At 39.7% G+C, this 19,093-nt stretch overlaps 1 protein-coding gene across 2 annotated transcripts in view; it reads right to left on the reverse strand.

Annotated features, from left to right (window-relative positions):
- LOC117303043 (FK506-binding protein 15-like) overlaps nt 1-19,093 on the reverse strand; it is a 62,933-nt gene that overhangs the window by 33,360 nt on the left and 10,480 nt on the right. For both annotated transcript variants that reach the window (XM_033787094.1, XM_033787093.1), the window contains exons 2-12: nt 10,564-10,682; nt 9,350-9,428; nt 7,421-7,490; nt 6,535-6,609; nt 5,805-5,903; nt 5,451-5,603; nt 4,777-4,845; nt 4,098-4,241; nt 3,680-3,801; nt 2,948-3,005; nt 653-772 (exon numbers count right to left, since the gene is read on the reverse strand). In XM_033787094.1, the coding sequence (XP_033642985.1) occupies nt 653-772; nt 2,948-3,005; nt 3,680-3,801; nt 4,098-4,241; nt 4,777-4,845; nt 5,451-5,603; nt 5,805-5,903; nt 6,535-6,609; nt 7,421-7,490; nt 9,350-9,428; nt 10,564-10,682 (1,108 nt within the window). The remainder of the gene's footprint in view (nt 1-652; nt 773-2,947; nt 3,006-3,679; nt 3,802-4,097; nt 4,242-4,776; nt 4,846-5,450; nt 5,604-5,804; nt 5,904-6,534; nt 6,610-7,420; nt 7,491-9,349; nt 9,429-10,563; nt 10,683-19,093) is intronic.

The raw sequence follows: 19,093 nt of genomic DNA on the forward strand, positions 1-19,093 counted from the left end.
TCCTTGGGGGGGGGGTTGGAAGGGTGTGGTCATGTGGGCATAGAGTATAACAATCATATATTGTATTCGTTAACGCGCTATCTATATCGATCTAGTTCACTATTCTGAGGCGTAGAAGGATATTAAAAATAATATATATACGAAGATAAATTATAGACAATATTCTAAAATACAAAACAAAATCAGTTAAGACAGGAGGGAAACAGATATGACCATAACAGCTACTGGATAGCCATGTCATCATGCGTTGAAGTATCGTCAACAAAAGGACCTAAAAATACAAATAACTAATTTGAGTTTGAAATGTGCTCCTTGACATGCTTCTCGAAACTCGCAATAGCATGCTTTTAATGTCAGTAGGAAGATCGTTCCATGTTATGGCTCCAGGGGTCGATTTCACAAAACTCTTCCTAACTTAGGACTAGTCCTAGGCAATGCTAAGAGATAGGACTAGTCCTAAGTTAGGATGAGTTACTTAAGACCAGTCCTATCTCTTAGCATTGCCTAGGACTAGTCCTAAGCTAGGAAGAGTTTTGTGAAATCGACCCCAGAGAACTGAAAGGATTGTTGGCAATTGTATATCCATCCGTTTTTGGCGATTGCCTTGTGGATGTTTTATGAAACAAATAAATACAATAAACACAATACTCACATCCACCTCTGACTCGTCGGTGCTATCTGCAGCTATGGCAGCTCCTTGTAGCGGCAGCATAGGCTGTCCCATCTTGGCCATTCTAGAGATCAGTTTGGCTTTACTACTGCTGGCTGGACTCTGTAACGGAGAAACAGAACAGGACTAAGAACTGGACGCAAGACTAATGCTGAAAGTGTAAATTCCTTGTACATGTTGTGACTTGTTTTCACTCTTCTCATCTTAAAGCCAGTGGACACTTCCGGTAAACAGTGTTGTCCAAGGCCCACACTTCGTGTATCACAACTTATATATAAAATAACAAACCTGTGAAAATTTAGGCTCAATCAGTCATCGGAGTCGGGAGAAATTAACGGGAAAACCCTACCTTGTTTTCGCACGTTTCGCCGTGTCATGACATGTGTTTACTATAAATCCGTAATTCTCGTAGTCGAGAATTGATAATTGTTTTAATGTTTTCTCAAAAAGTGAAGCATTTCATGAAATGATATTTCAAGAGAAGTCTTTTACCATTACCTTCTGTAAGCCCTGTTAGTTTTTTGTAAATCTGTGAACTTTTTTTTTTTCTGTTCCGAAAGTGTAATATAGGCTTTAATGTTACAATGATTTCATGTGACAAGTGTAAATTACGGGTTTCAAAATACAAGTGTCTGCCCTCGTGAGGTAATTTTCAAAGAAGACAGTTGATGGATTGTCAAGTAACCACAAAACACCAAAGCTTAATGTTAGTACTTAAAGGGTCTATGTAAACTTTTGTAGGACAAAAAACACAATGTCAGAGATGCCAACATTGAATTTAAAAAAAGAGTAGCATCTCCCAAATGTTAAGGGCGAGCGCAGCTTGGGCGAGCGCAGCTTGGGCTCCCTAAACCGATCTTTCTATTACTCTCTACAATGCTAATTAGCTCATTTTCAGGCATTGTTGTGAAATAACAATTACCTGTATGCATCAACAGAACAACTACAAATGTTTATAGTGAAAAAAAAATTGATAAAAACCCTGATTTCCCTCATCTTCTGACTATGTTTCAAATAAATGTAACATAAAAAAGAGTGGCCTTACTTAAATGTAACATAAAAAAGGGTGGCTTTACTTAAATGTTTTGTGTTTTAATGATCAGAAACGCAACAACAAGCTATTGGGAGAGAGAACAAAAAAAAAGAAGAAAAAAAAAAAAAGTGTCCGGATTTTGGGCAAAAAATACGTGTCCGTATTTTGGGCATTGTCTGGACATCGGCGCTACAATTACTGGTAGGAAAACATAGAAACTGTCTAGCTTAGACCTCACAGGCCACTCAGTTGAAGGTGTTTTTGTTCAGAAGGTCTCCTCTTTTTGTCGCCATTGAAGTACATGTACAGCCAGCGTGGGCACAATAATAGTGGATACATGAGGAATGAGGTTACTGTGACACGTTAGCTCACACACAACCTCATTCCCCACGCACGTGTGCACTATTCCCCATCGTGTAATAGAGATCAATGGGTACGATCTTGCAGAAATGCACTAGCGTAAAAAATGCACACTCAATCAACCGGCCAGCCAGCGGCGGGGGATGGCACGCAACAATCATTACGTCGAGACACGTACATTGGTCGAGTGAATTCGCCGCTATTATTCAACACTGCGTTCTAAAATTAAAAGTGTTTTTTTTTCTTTTCTGTTACAATTGTTTTGATATTTTTCTTAATTTTTATTTCCACTTAATAGTTCATTAGTTGTTTGCATGTATTGTACGATTTAATAAAATTATATTGGGCGGCTTGTTTAGCGTGTTTTATTGAGTATTATCGTAGCGTCGTAGTCACGGCTCGAAATCGTATTTGCTACGCCCAAATCGTGTATGTTGGTATCTCTGCAATGTCCACAGATTTACACTAAACTTACACAGTTTGAAGATAATGGTAGTAGAAAGCTTCCCTGAAAATACTACGTGCTGAGGTGCTGTAGTTTTTGGGAAATGAGTAAAACAATGTCATGAAAACAAGTTTGGTCTCATGAGAGGAAAATTATTTTAATCATTTACAAACGTATTTTCATGACATTGTTTTACTCATTTCTAAAAAACTACAGCACCTCAGTAAGTAAGATTTGAAGGGAAGCTTTCCACTATCATTATCTTCAAACTGTGTGAGTTTAATGTAAATCTATGGACATTTTGAAAAAGTACCCAAATCCTTTAAAAAAATAATAATAACAAAATCCGACTCTTGTTTTTCCTAATACTCAAAACATGGGATGAGAGAAGAATCAAATGGAGATTAAGCAGATTTTCAATAAAATATTTTAAACTTACCGACGACATCTGATCAGTGAGAGATGCAGACCTTGTCTTAACTGTTTCATCACTGCTGCTTTAAGAGAAGACAAAGAGGAAAACAGATCTGTAAGACACTGTACAGAATTGGTATTAAGATCAACACAGCATCGATTGGTTTCATTTCGAAAGCTCATTGATTATAAAGTTCAGCTTTGAAGGAATCACAAGGGGTTGTGACATAATTTGCAGCAGAAATAAAATACACTGGAGTCTAGAACATGCATTAATACAACACACAAGAACTACAGCTTTACATCTCATCAGAAGGACAGAGCAACTATGGTCAAGTGTCTTGCTCTATTACTCAAGTGCCATGTGACAGGACTCGAGTCTATACACCAGACCATTCAGCCATGACCATTTATTTTATAGCTGGAAGCTAGTTCTTGCTAAGCAATCTTTGGCTCTGCTTAGTAAACATACAAACTAAACCCAACCAAAAGTCTGACAGCACCAACAATGGTTGCCCAAATTACGAGGCCTAAATTCAAGTCTCTCCTTACTGCCGAATTCTGCGCTTCTGATCACGCATAGAATGCCTAGTAACAAGGAGTACTCACGGGCACAAGCCAAAACTCGCCGCTAACCCATGCAATTGCTTGACGTAAGCGCAGAATTCCCTGTTTCCGCAAGCGCCGATTCTTTGCTTATGGTAAGCAGAGCCATGAAATTGGGCCCAGAACTTGAGTCTAGGGAAGTTTCTCTCACCTCATACCAGCATCCACCCTTGGTGAGGCGGCACGATGGGTATCATTAGCAAGTAATGATCCCGCCTCCATGGCATCGGAAGACACTGAGCCCGTCTCATCCTTGTCTTTAGTGACTTTAACCTTCAAGAAAAACCAAAGACAAGGTGATTACATCCGGAAAAGAAAGAAAAAACATGATTAGAGCCTGCCTTTTGGAAAAAGGAAGGATGGACTTTTTTCCCTTTCAAAATGGCCTCCCGACACATTTTTTCAGGAATGTTGAGATTGTTAAAATGTTTCCTTTAATGAAAATTTCCCCCAAACTATTTTATTTTTTTTCATTGAAAAAAAAAGGAGGCGGCCTCTAAAAAAGGGAAGCGGGCGGGATGCAAAACATGCTTTTATTTTTTAATATACTTTATTTAACTTCGACTTACCTTTTTAATTTCAACATCGAATATGAGCGTAGAGTTGGCCGGTATCCGAGAACCTAGTCCCTTCTTTCCATAGGCTAGCGATGGAGGAATGAGTAGCAACCGGCGCCCACCTTTCTTCATCGAGATCACCCCTTCTTCCCAGCCCTGCAGGAATTGGTGAGCAATATAATTAATATAATTAATTAAAATAATAGTGGCTTGTTATGTAGTGTGCATATCCGTCATTCAATGATGCTCAAGGCGCTTTAATATACAGTTTTAACATACGCAAGTCATTACCTGAAATTATGTGTTCTCCTTGTTTTATTTTCATGGTCGTGAATAAAAGTGTTTTATGGTTTGATAAAAACACTTTGGCTAGCGCCCTCGCCTGATACAGACTCCTCAACTAGATATAGTAGGCCATGATCAACCCCTGCTTTTTCTTTCATTTCATGACACCATCTGCGTATTACAATATTTTTGTCTTTTGTTAGCAAGATTTAGTGACGATAAGTTCAAATATCTTTGTTTGCACTTTCAAAACTGTGCACCAAAAGGGTGAAATTTTGTATCGAAACTCGATCCTTGAATGTTTGATTCTCCGTCTCAATTGGCGCAACTCCACCAAAAGAGGGCGCTCGTCCTAGCATGTATCTCGTATGACACCCAAACTCACCTAATAACTTATAGTACCTACCTTTATAACTTTTCCTCTGCCGATTTTAAAGCGGAAGGCCTTGTCCACACTCGCATTGCTGTCAAACACCTACAGAGTTAGAACAAAATACTTCAGTTATATATTGCTGTCATTGACATCCGAAAGAGCGAATCCATTTTCATCCTCTAGTTAGCAATCCACACTGTAGACTTTTACCAATATTCCGATCAGTTCAGCTCAGTCAAAGTCTGATCCCCTCCCCCAGTACCAATATTTTATGACAATAAAAACCTTTCTACAAGTGTGTTTCTGTAGACAACCTACCAATACTATACACTATTTTAATTTTTTTTTTTAAATTCAAGTCAAAATTTATTTCGTTCTACTCTTCTCAAGATATAATGGTTACAAAATATTATAGGACGGAGGGAAAATAGTTAATATAATGTAAACCAAAATAAAGAGAGTATGAGGTTGTCAGATTAAGCCAAGGCTTGCAGAAGACAGCCTAAACAGACAAACTACAAACAAGGAGACAAGACAAAAAAACAGGTAACAAGAAAACATTAACATGAAACAGACTGGGTAGCTATGAGAGAAATATCTAGCAGGGCTAAAGCAAAATAGCTGATGACATAATGTAGGAGCTGGACTGACTATAAAAGAAAGCTATGCCAAATATTGGGAGAGAAAAAATTCACTTAATTACTTACACTTCCAAACGTCCTGTTGTGGTACAGCCAGCCTGTGTATTTCACCTCCACTGAATCCCCTTCGCTGACGGGGTCGCCAGCACCGATTGTTAGGTCTTGCTGGATAACGCCCCGCGTAATCCCCCCTGAAGCATTCAGCTTGGCTAATCCCACCTAAATATCAGATTAAAAAAGATACCAAATAATGATTAAGATTTTAAAATATAAACAACTTTTTATGTTACAGAGAAAATGATTCCCAAAGGTCTAACACCAAAGAAAATACATAAGGGTTATTTCCCCGCCTCTAGCGTGAGGGCGCCCAACTTCAGTGATGTCATGCGCATAAGATCTATAACAGCATGTTTTTCCTACCTGCTTTGCAAAATCTTCTGCGTTCTGCTCTGACTCAAACATGATGGACCAGTTCTGTCTCTGCTCGTCGTAGAATGTAGCATAGTTGTTGGCTTGCGTCTGAAACAACAAAAAGAAGATGTTACGAGCGCTTACATCAAACCTAAAGCGATGAAACTTTATTTGAAAATGTGCTCACGATCACCATTTTCTGCTTACGGGCAAACTCCGAATTTCTGCGCCAGTCTTGTAAGTGAGAATCCCAAGTAACGTGGAGTATGCATGCGCAAAAGTTAAAATTCCCTGCTAACCCTTGACGTAAGCACAGAACTCCCTACTTCCACAAGCGCTTATTCTTTGCTTCTGGTAAGCAGAGCCATGACTTCTGGGACGATAGAGGGCAGCAGACTTACTGGGTAAATCCATTGTTCTCAGAATTATGCGCATGCTCAGAACTACGTAAACAATAGAAATTTACCCGGTAAGTCTGCTGCCACCTAGCGTTGGAAAGTCTCCTATTTAGATTTAAGGAGTTCATTTAGGAATAGAGAGTTCAATGGGAGACTTTCTGGGACGACAGAGGGCAGCAGACTTACCGGGTAAATCCATTGTTCTCAGAATTATGCGCATGTTCAGAACTACGTAAGCAATGAAAATTAACCCGGTAAATCTGCTGCCACCTAGTGTTGGAAAGTCTCCTATTGGGCCCCGATGGGTTAGGGTTGAAAAATTGAGAAACGAAGGAACTTACTGTGAAGACAAAATGGGGAGTAATTCTTGCATGTGTCACCTGTTGCTGTTTGCTGATGTAAAGTAAGACTTTGTACTGGAAGATAAAAACAAATGTAATCAATAAATGACATTAGATTCTACCAAACTTACATTACTCTCAAAAGTAAATGTTTCCTTCAAAACTATATGAAGTAACTTTATACACCGAAGGGTTTAAATGCTGGAATTTGATTATGGTAATTCATGTACATCGTCACCTCAATGCAATAAGGTCATTTGTTTTAAGAGCTCAGCACCATAGCTTTGAAACTATCTACTGGAAACTGTGAAACTCTCCAAATCACTCACAGTTTTCAAGAACAGTTTAAAAATTCATCTTCATAGAGAAGCTTTTTGTTGAGTTGATTTTTCTAATTTTGTTTTGCTGCTTTTAATAGTTGGTCCTCTTGTAGAGCAGCGCCATGAGCGCCGCTTGCGGCGGATACCGGCTCTTTAAAAGTGTCCATTATTATTGAATGCAATTTCATATCCCTAATGATCAAAAAGGCGTTGAGTGAAAAAGGCACATCAAGTATATGAATGTCTTTCTTAGAAACTGAGAGTTTCTTTTTGCCAAACAGTTATTTTGGAGACCACTCTTGATCAATAAACTCCATTTATCAGGAGCTCCAAAGTATGCACAACAAATTTGGTTGTATCTCTACCATGCAAAGTTTCAAATCCTACACACACGGTGTTACCTCAAATCTGACTAGATTGTATCTCCACCATGCAAAGTTTCAATTCCTACTCATATATACATGAATTTAACTCAAACTTTACTAGATTGCATTTCCAACATGCAAAGTTTTTATCCTGTAATTTTTGAAGAAAAAAATATATAATTCACGGATCTAACAACTTACGTCATTGGCTGTGTGGTTACCCAAGATAGCAGCCCCAAGCTTGCCATGTTTGATGTATGTTCCATTGGAACTGGAGGGATGAGAAAGTGGAAAAATAATAAACTGGCAACAAATAGTATTAAATACTATTAAATAGTATTAAATAGTATACTTTAACATACTATTAAATACTATTAAATACTATTAAATACTATTTAGATACTATTAAATACTATTTAGCTTTTACTATTACAGAGGATCAATATGTCATCTTGCGGTAATGGACAACTAAGTGCGATGACTTAAAACACAAACCTTTAAAAACTTGTTAAAAATACAGTAGTTCAGGTTTGAATTGACTGGAGCGAGACTTGAACTAAAGTTACTGGATTTACATACCAGCGTTCTACCAACTGAGCTTTCACGCACTATGTTAGCGGTGTCCCAACTTTGTCAATATCTTTGTTCGGGGGGTGGTAGTCAGAAGCCACATAACCGTTAGCTGCCGTATAGCCAGGGATAACACCCAAGTTTACGATACAAAACCTGGAAAGCGGCAGCCAGGGGATCACCTTAAGGGGGTGCGACTCATTTTCAAGTCCTACATGTAGGTCACTTATTAGGGGGTTCAAGGTCTGAGAGTATCTTATTCTTACTCAATAGAAGATGAGAACGTCTTTGTACCCAGTGTGTCTGTTGCCACCTCATTAGAAGTTAACGTGGGTTCCGGAAAATTGCAGATTTAACCTAGCATTTGTTAGCCTTTTTTGAATATATATAATAATAATAATAATAATAATAATAATAATAATAATAATAATAATAGTGGCTTCTTATATAGCGCTCAGGTCCGTCACGCAGTGACGCTCATGGCGCTTCAACATTATTACCCCTGGTCACTGGGCCTTAAATCATTCCTTAAACCATCTCATCTCCCTAGGGAGTATACAGCCTGTGCCGCCAAATGTGTAGCGCAATCAAGGCTAATCCATCACAAGAACCAACTCTGCCCTCACAGGTACCCATTTACCCCTGGGTGGAGAGAAGCAAACGTACACTAAGGTATGTTTTCACATGGTTATTTCTAACAACAGTACTTCTATATTTCTAACAACAGTACTTCTAATATAATAATAATAACACCAGATATTTATCTGGTATTCAGCTAAATTGATTGCTCTTGGCAATGGAAACTATACTCAACAGGTGAAATCCATTTATAGCATTGCAAAAGTCATGCCAATTATATAATTGGATTTAGGGCTAAACACAGACAAATTGACTTCGAACCCAGGTCCTCCAGATAAACACGCCAGCACTCTTGTCTCTAAGTTTATTGGTCAGATCATTTGTGAAGAGTTCGCCAACAAAGCTTTCTTAGTCTGACTGTGGGCAAAGCACAATATTTTTCCAGGCTGTCCCTGAAGTAGTCTAGAAACAGTGAGTCACTGGAAACATTCAACAACACAGCTGAGATAAATTGACTTCAAAATATGGAAACAGAGTGATGGGGTTTAGGAAAGATAGTCAGTAGGCCAATAGGCACTGGACACCTTTGGTAATTGTCAAAGACCAGTATTGTCATTTGGTGTATCCCAACATATATTGCATAAAATTATAAACCTGTGTGGGACTCAAATGTTCATCAAAGTTGAAGAAAGTTATGAAAAAAAAATCACAAATTTGTGTGTTTTCGGGTACAAATAAAAGGCTGCAGTTGAAGTCATTTAATATTTGAATGAGAAATTACTTCTTTGCCAAAAACTACGTTACTTCAGAGGAGGAGCCGTTTCTCACAATGTTTTATACTATCAACAGCTCTCCGTTGCTCATTACTAAGTACGTTTTTATGATAATATATATTTTGAGAAATTACCAAATGTGTCCAGTGCCTTTAATAAATCCAGACACTATGACAATTCTACAGGCTGTTCCATAGAGTATACTTACAATCTGTACGCATGCACAGCAACTGCAAGTAATAATGCTGACTGACCGGCTGTTGAAGGGGATGATGAGGCCGCTCCCTCTGAAAGTATAAACAAAATACCCACAGAATCATGATTACAAAATGGCTGATGTAGGCTAGCTAAGGCTAAGGGGCTCATCAAGACGTTGGGTGCGTTCGTTTAGCTTCCCTGGGTCATCCCCGGTCTACCCCGGTGCGTTCGAATAGCTTTTAACGTCCTTCCAGGGGCTCACCCAGGTCAGCCCCCAGTGCCCTGCTTGTGGAGTGGGTCACTTGGGGGCTGGACCCAGGAAAACGACGTCACTACGAGAGCAATGAGTGTTCGTTCGTTTAGCTCTTGTCAGGGGCTAACCCGAGTGAGCACCGCGGGGTAGACCAAAGGAAGCTAAACGAACGCACCCGTTATAACGCTTGTTAAAATGATCGGTACACCCTTGATAAAATTGCTTGCAATCATAATAATAATAACAATAATAAGACTTGTAATGCGCACATATCCATCCTGCTGGGTGTTCAAGGCGCAGACAAAACAATCAGTGCATGTTAAAAATCAATTTGGTTTGTTTTGCGTTTCTTACAAATAGATGTTCAAATCGACTTAATTAGGATATGAGATTTGACTTAACAATTAACACCAACAACTTGAGACTTTAACTCGAGACTTCCCTTTTAAGAACTGAGTCTATACTCGGCCAAAATGACTTGAGACTTCATAATAATGACATGACAAGCAACGTGACCCTGGGGATTTGACAGATGACAAGAAAAGACTTGAGACTTGACCACAAGGACTCAAGAAGAGCCAACAAGGACACAGTATTGAGGGGATTGAGACTTGACCCTAGGGACATGAGCCAAACTTGAGACCTTAGCTCAGTAGACTTGATGACAAGGCTCTCACGTAAGCCAAGAACCCCCCTTAATCTTACAAAATCTCTCGGGCAGTACATACGTGATGCATATATGGACTGTATGTACAATGTATATATGCTAGGTCCGCTTGCATAACATATATGTTTAGTGAAGTGTCGTTGTTATACTTAGCAAAAAAAAAGTTCATGGGCCGACGTTTCAATCCTAGCAGAGTCTTTCTCGAAGAAAGATTCTGCTGGGGTCGAAACGTCAGGCCATTACATGTAGGTCATTTTGGTTGGTAAGCAGTTTGCCAAAGCTACTTGTATTTTCTTAGCCTTACCCCTTGATGTTGATCCTTTAGATCCTTTCTTGGGCTGTTTGGGCGCAGTGTACGTCAGAGACTCGTTTCCACCCTGGTTGTTCGCTCGGTCCATACCAAACAGGGAACTCAACTTGGACCTAAACGAAACAAACACCACAAGCAAAAGCATAAATTAATAATAATAATAACAACAACTAGTGTTTATACAGCGCATGTCAAAAAAACGTTTCTATACCCTTTTTTATTAGTGCCCTTGTCGTTGTGCCACTTTAAATCTTTCTCAGCTCCCTGGAAAGAATACAGCCCTGAGCTGCCGTGGTGCTCCAGTGGCTTTTTCATACACATGTACCAGGCTTGTAACTGAGTGGTTAATTTGAGGACCGCACAAGTAAACTGTCGCAAACTTGTCACAAACCAAAAGGATAGATGGTAAGAATCCAAAACATAGTTAATGTCCTGACGCTTCGACCCTAGCAAAGTCTTTACGAAGGCTAAAAAAACCTATCTTCAAGTCCCTACAGTGTATGGACCTCTTTTGTTTCAGGTCCACACTTCTTAAACACCACAGAGTTAGAGTTTGTAAAAGAAAAGCTACCTCCAATGGTGATTACCTGAACGGTTGTTTCTTCCTGTATTTATAACTGCTATACTTAAATGGGTTGTTGGGATCGTCCATTGTGAAATGGAAATATTCCATTGGGAAATATAGGCTAGTACTGCCTCTTCAAGACACTCCTGCATCAATATCTACATGTAGCACAAACAACGACTCACGTGAATGTATTCCACATGATCACCGAACGAATGTTCTTGAAAATTTACGTTGACTCAATCCGGCAAAGTCGCCATGTCTTGACTTATCTCAGTCCATTAAATGGGGGGAAACATGAATGTTTACCAGGTGACAACCAATGAAATGATCTTGAAATTTACGTTGACTCAATCCAGCAAAGATGATATGTCTTGAGTTATCTTAAGTCCATTAGATGGGAAGAGTTCATGTTTACCGAGTGACAAATCTCAAAATTATCTTGAATGTCTGATATTCTGTACGTTGATTCAAATGGGGCGAAGATGATGTGTCTTGACTAATCTCAGTCCATTCGATGGAAAACTGTAAAGTTTATCAAGTGTCAACCTGGCATTTACCCAATTACCTTTTCCTAAAATAGGAAACTCAAAAATGGCGTCCCAATCCAGCACAAGCTCCGGGTTATCTTCCACACACATAATCATAGCAAATGAGTTTGCCAGAGCAGGCTATTGTGCAACTCTCCAACCCTTCACACTAAATACAAACATCCATGTTTGTACTCTGAACACCGGTTTCCATAACTTCAAAATTCAGACGTAAATCCGGCTTGAAAATATCTTCCTTCCAATTTGTATTCCAAAGCCACCACCGTTAATGTTCAATCACGTCAATGCGGTAAAAGTCCCGATGAATTTGGTCAGGTTACCAGACTACCACTGAGGATCCATTCCTTTAGCAATGTGCACCTGATGCATGATGCTAGGCACAAGACTTCCGTAATGCTGGATGTGCCCGATGATAAAATTAGTTCCACTGAGATCCCTTAAATAGAAAGTAGCATCCTGTTGGTCGGCCCAGACAAATTAGCAACAATTAAGGGCAACTACAAGGTTAGGATTAGAAGTTAGAACTCAGGTAGGGTTTGACACGAAGGAAGCTTTTGCAAAAGGAAGAGGATCATACAGTAGCCATCTTTGTCTGATTCCCTGAATGGTGTAACCTTTATGATACACTGTTGTACATTAGGTATCAGACTATATGTCCTCTTTCAATCTGCTTGACTACACATGTACCGGAGATGTCTAGCAAGGTTTCTATTCCATCCAGAACATGTATTCCTAGTTGGGCATCCCAAGTTGTCTGCACAGACAAGCAGCCCCAACGCAACAGCAATGAGAACCAGTTTGGTGATCCGTCAACGGGCAATATTCCTACATGGGCTGTGAACAAAACCTTGAACATTCAATCGTCAGGAGTTGAACAATATATTTTGACAGCTAATCTGGGCCCCATTTCATAGAGCTGCTAAGCACAAAAATTTGCTTAGCATGAAATTTCTTTCTTGATAAAAACAGGATTACCAACCAAATTTCAACATGATTTTCAGGATGAGCAAACAACAGCTGAATACCAGTAACAAGGAATATGCAACAAATTGAAATTTGGTTGGTAATCCTGTTTTTACCAAGGAAGAAATTTCATGCTTAGCAAATTTTTGTGCTTTGCAGCTCTATGAAATTGGGCCCAGATCTGCACACCGCTTTATGTTATTACAGTAGGTGAGGTTTGCGGTAGCACCATGTGTAAATCTCTTTTGAGTAGTGTTGGTTCTAAAAAGTAACGGGTGGTTGACGATCCAACGTTTTGAGCACTGCTCTGATGCAAAGTTGTAAATCCAAAACTTCATGACGTTTTAAATCCGCAGCGAGTAGTAGTTGACTTCAAACACGCAATGCGCCAAATTTCTTTTTCTGCCCTCCACCCTGACCAACCCAAAACCTTTGTTGTTTGACCTCAACGCTAATTATTGCATTTGTCCCATAAATAAACATGGACATCCGCCGTTCACCGGAACCGGTGACACATTGCAGCTCTAACGACTTAAAGGCAATTAATTCAGGATGCATTGAATTTAAAAAAACCAACACTGCCAAAACGAGAACAAATAAAAATGGCTACCTACACAAGACAAAATAAAGTATTTTGTTTTGTTTTCTATTTTGTTTCATGTGTATGCACGTTCACCCCAAACAAACCACTCTTGGTAAGGGGCTACAAGTTAAAATATCTAAGACGACAATACATGTACCTCAAGATAATCAAAGGTAGGAATTGATGTCCGCTTAAAAAGAAACAGTCTAGATTGTAGGATAGAGGAAAATATGCACTAGGTAAGGAGATCCAAAGAGATGCAGTACTTGGAATACAACTGAGGGAATAGCTCTTTTGTTCTACATACATCTCAGAAAAGCGAGAGTGTGAGAAGAAGAAGAGAAGAAATGTATCAAGACCAGGACTCGAACCCACACTCTGCCGATCAGAAACACCAGAGCATGCGTCCGATGCTCTCTTAACCTGCTCAGCCACGCCATGCCAAGATGTCCTATCCGCTTAACCAGATACAGTTGCCCTTATCTGTTTGGATGTACATAATTATATTGCCATGGTGACACAAAGTCAGTGTTCATGTACATGCATGGTGGCTGAGCCGTCTAATGGCAGGCATGCAACTGCCCGTTGAAAGAAAAAGAGGAAAATTTTCAAAGGCACAACGCAAGTGCGAAGCGAGGCAGCCGAACTGCCACGGGACATGGTACCCACAATGGTACCCTAGAAAATGTTGAGGTTTATTATGCTCTTAGGTGCATTTTTAAGCATGTACTGGGCTTATTTTACATGATTGTAGTTGTACACTGTTAATGCCAGGCATATATAAGGCTAAAAAAAAAATCCGGAAAAAAAAAAAAAAAAAAAATTTAGTTAACAAAACTGGCATTCCACAGCGTGTGTCTGTGCGGCCATTTTGTAAGTTGAACAAAACAGCATCGCTTAGCGTTCAATAAACACAAACTCCAACGTGTGTTTCATATTCAACGCGCGTACATAATGGTGCGGTCCCGTCGGGTTTGTGCAAGTAGCATCACCCGTGCGCCCTCTAGTTCTTATATATAACTCTATGGTCATGGCACAGTTATAATGGCTTTGTTCTTTGGATGGCCCCTGTATATGTGGGATAACAAGAACCAAGAACATCGCCACTTGCCTCTAGCTAGAAGATGAAATTCCAGACCTGGTTAATTACATGGTGTTCTTTTGAAGTCCTATGAGGAAGAAAATCCACCAGAATCTACAGTGGTTAATTGTTCCGGTTAAACAGTTACAAATTATTGAATAATACCTGGAGTTAGGCTTCCACGACATTCTCCTTGCATATTGCTCCATGTTGCCCAGAACCTTTAAAACTTTTAACAATTAATCAGGATAATGTACATTCCAAGAGAGTCCAAAGACAAGTCAAGCTATTCCAAGCCACAAAAGGGCGACAGGGCATTTAAATCCGGGGCAACAGGGCGTTGAAATCCCATACGCCAGCAACGAAAGGAAAAAATCAAATTCCCAAAGTCTCATCAGGTTTGACTTTCTGTAAAAACACAGAGTCGTTCACAACTTATAAATCCTCTAAAAGAAAAGTGCAGTTTGAGTAGGTGGCAATGTAGATTATCTTGTGAGCGATTTCTCCATCTTCCAAAGATGAATATCATCCCCAAAGCAGTATGTAGATATTCCCAAGTCCTTGTTGGCCGCTCATACAAACGTTTAAGGGTGTTAAAACATATGTTGTGTGACTAGTGTACACTTTAAAAAAAGACAAGACGCAAGACTTAGCCAGATGAGTGACGTACGACCAGCTTATGTTTTTGACCTTCAACAAGTGAAATGCACGTAGCTGCACGAGATTTACATCACTAGTCGTTTCCTGACTCATTTCCATAAGGGTTCTGAGCGAGGACGATTTGGCAGCTGAATATTATATCTTTAACCTTATAGATCCCTGGTAGTTCCGCTGGCTGATACTTCGCGGAGGCAACAAAGGCGATTGCCTCCATGCCCCCTTGGGGCCCGTGAAATGCTCCAATAGAAATTGAAAACTACCTCATAGGATGTCCTTTACCAAGGAGAAAATGCCTTGGTACCCTAGCCCTTTCAAAAATGAAGGCCTGTAGTGCCCCTTTACATGAACTGTTACCACTACTCCCCCCCCCCCCCCCCACCCCCAAGCAGGGGTGTTACTTGTTTCCGTTTTAAACGACATTTCAAAGTGCTGGATTCAACACTCACTCTGCCAAATACAATCGAGTACACATTGCGGTTAGCGGTCAACTCAGTTCCCATCTCCACTTTTATATCCACTGTATTAGATTATTAATACATTAAGTACAGAGCCTAAAAAGTAGGTTTTAAAAGCCCCGGGAATACTTTGGGACACAACAAAGGAAAAGTGTGGTGCACACTGCACAGCACCAAGAACAATCATGCTCCCCATACCAAGCTCTTAATTGCATCAGTTGTAGTAGAAATAACTTTGAATGGCAGTAATGTTAAGCCAGCATCCAATAATAAGTCCTAAACAAAAAGTTCTTTACACTATAAGGCCGTGTCCGAAACGACGACTTCGGCTACAGCTACGTCTAGATCAGCGCGTCTACCAGTGTTGAAGAATAGGCAGACGCGCGCGATCTAGCCGTAGCTGTAGCCGAAGTCGCCGTTTCGGACACGGCCTAACCATGGTAACAGGCCTGATACAACAACATGTACTTCACAGAGGCAGTGGAAGAAACTGTCTCCGTTCCCCTTGTACCTCTCCACAAGGCTGCTTGTTACGTACTTCTGACAAGGGAACTTTGCACCTCTAAAAAAAGACCGCTTGGTAATTATACCTCACACAACATTTTTCATGTCAGCTTTATGCTCCTAGGGTGTCGATTTCCGATACAGAAGTTGTAAACGACGGAAGGACTTGTACACACTCTAGTAAACACACTGGCGCTCTCGGACTTGGAGAAATGAAAGTCTAGGGTAGTACAGGATACATAAATCCCATGTTCACTACAGATAAAACACATTCAATGAACTCAGCATGATTGCAAAGACAATACAATGTTCATTTCATTTGGGCACATGTTCAGCAGTTTTACATTTGACCTTTCAGATACCCCCTCCCGCTCCCGCTTGTCTGGATGCTAAGGCAAAAAACAAACATGTTTAGCGTCCCCACCCGCTTCCCTTTTAGAGGCCTCCTTTAAAAAAAAAAAAATTAAATAAAAAAAATTACATTTTACTGATCTCAAACGGAAAACAAACAAATAAGCTTGGAAGAAAAAGCCCAGAAAAAAAAATGTTTACATTTTAATGATCTTAGACAGCAAACAAATTAAGGTTGTCTCTACAAAAGTGTCAAGGTCAATTTAAGAAAAAAAGAAACCTCCTCCTTTCCTTTTTTCAATAAAGTTAAAAGCTAAACATCTTTTTGTTTTTATTTGGCCTAAGAACTTTTGAGAAGAAGTATTAAATGGTTGGCGACAGCCACAACGTTTTATGAGTCACAGGAAGTATTCAAATAAAGGAAGACATTGGGCGTCTAGCCTGGTTTCAGACACACATCCTACGCCTCTTGTAGCAGCCAATAGCAACTTTGACAGTAGTAGGGGTACAAAGGCTAGTCCATATGAATGAGACAATTAAAAGCTATTTAAGAAGAACTCAATTTATGCTTTCTATCTTTTCATTTTTAGGTAAAGAAAAAGGATTTGGATAAATTACTTTACATTGAACAATATGCATGTACTTTGCTAATTGCACAATAAGGGAATCAATATGTTTTACCGAGACAAAGTCGGGGTAAATTATCAAGAACCAGGCCCCGGCGGGTTTAAACCACTAGTTGAAAACCGATTCAACATGATTTGATTCCCATTCATAAATACCTTTTCGGTCAAAAAACATCAACACATTTTTGGTCAAAAGGTAAAACAAATGCAAAAATTATAATTGTTCAATGATTTCTTTCAACACAACACCCCTCCAGCTATAAAATGGTAAAGCCCTCGGGTAAACAACACCTTACAAGGGAATGCTGTGCGCGTAACGCGTATCACGTGATGTGGCACAACTGTTTCAGCAGTTGCTCTCGACCAATAGGAATGAAGAAACTGTCTTATAAGCACAGGTGCATGCTCGCGTGTCATGCCCATGTTTCTACACTTTTTACTGGTCATTATCAAAGGTTTATACACACCCACGTGACGCGCTCTCCACCAATAGAAATAGCGATAACGTCTGAGGTATTAATGAATGTACATTTAATGAAGCTCTTCCCTTAAAGGCAGCGCCATAAATCTCAAAGGTACCGTAGCAGCAATGAAGCCCTAACTTTTCTTTCAGAAGAAAACTGACTATTAGGATATTAAGCTAGAGTCAAGTGTCTTGGGTCAAATATTAACAGACATGGGAGTTCTATTGGATAAGATTTTGTAGCAAGCTTTAAAATGGGGTTTACGTGGCTGGTTTCAGGGATGTGATAGGCTGTTGAAAAAAAAACCTGAAGCAAGTATGAGCGCAAAATGGGAAAGCTTGCGAGCGCAATGCCCGAAAGATATGAAGCCTGCTTACATTTGTTTATCCTGAATGCCCTACTCTGCAATCTGGGGTGTCTCATAAGGTTCTAAATGCATTTTCTAATGAGTTTGATCTTTTTGTCAAGAAAAAAAAATATATATATTTAAAGAATTGTGGGGGTTATATTGACAAAATATAATTTCTGTTTAAAAACGGAGAAATCACATCCCTGTGCTTTTGCCTTGCAATTCCGAATCCAGCAAATCCAAAGGAAGTGTAAATTGAGGGATTTTCTCAACTTTAGGGTTAGATGAATTAGCGATGATTCAGCTATTCACCCTAAATGGGGATGCAAATAATTTCGGGTTGCATTTTTTTTTTAGCTTTGTCGTGAGTCAGGAGCAGCTGATCGTTATTCCAAACCAGTTTCTTTGAAAACGTCAACAATTTATCCGGAGGTCAGATGTTCATGTCCCGCTTCAGTCAATTTGTCTTTGCTCAACCCCAAATCATTTTAAATTTACCCAGTCAGTTTCCCTTGTGGTTTATACTTAATAGCCTTTCCACTATGATCCATTCCGTATCAGATGGTAATGTGTTGAAAAAAATTGTCACCGATTTCACAAAAAGCCATATATCAAAAAGCATGATTAAGATTTGTATTCTACACTGTGCTCGACGTGAGACTGCAAAAACTAAAGCCATGACCTTTTTATATGATTTTGTAAAGTGTAACCTATCCATTGGCAAACTAGTTTCTTTAAACAAAAAATATTTCAAAAAAAGGCGTCTCAAATAAAGTCTGGCACATCCTACGCGCAAAAGAACGTTCCCGTGAACACATGCCCACAATCCATTGGACTCCCAGAACGTTCCGATGGACCACATCATTGTGCTGAAGTACAATAGCAATCCCAGGCCCAATACTTTACAGCTAGGCCACAAAAGTGATTGCCTCCATGCCCCCTGGTCATTGCCTTGGTGCCCTTGAAATGCTCGAAGTAGAAATTTCCAATTTCCTCATAGGGTGCCCTTTACCAAGGAGAGAATGCCTCGGTGTCCTTGCCCTTTCACAAACGAAGCATACAGCCGTGGTGACCACACACATTAGTGTTTTGAACTTTCCAACAGAATGTTCCGACAGTCTTAACAGAACAGTCCAGGTGAACGAGTTGCAATACTAATCCGAATCAAATTACAAAGCTCCTACTGTTCTGACTTTTCGGACCCACCGTAAGAAGTCCAAGACGTGTGTCTCTTTGTGAAACCTTTAGTATGATGACCCATCTGAATAAAGTGTTATTCAATCGAGCATGGGGTCTCTTATTTGCTACCTAAAAAATATTTTGGTCAACAATGAACTTTTTGAGCTACAAGTCCTACAGTCGAATAGCATTC

The sequence above is a fragment of the Asterias rubens genome, chromosome 19, assembly GCF_902459465.1.
Source record: "Asterias rubens chromosome 19, eAstRub1.3, whole genome shotgun sequence".
Lineage (NCBI taxonomy): Eukaryota > Metazoa > Echinodermata > Asteroidea > Forcipulatida > Asteriidae > Asterias > Asterias rubens.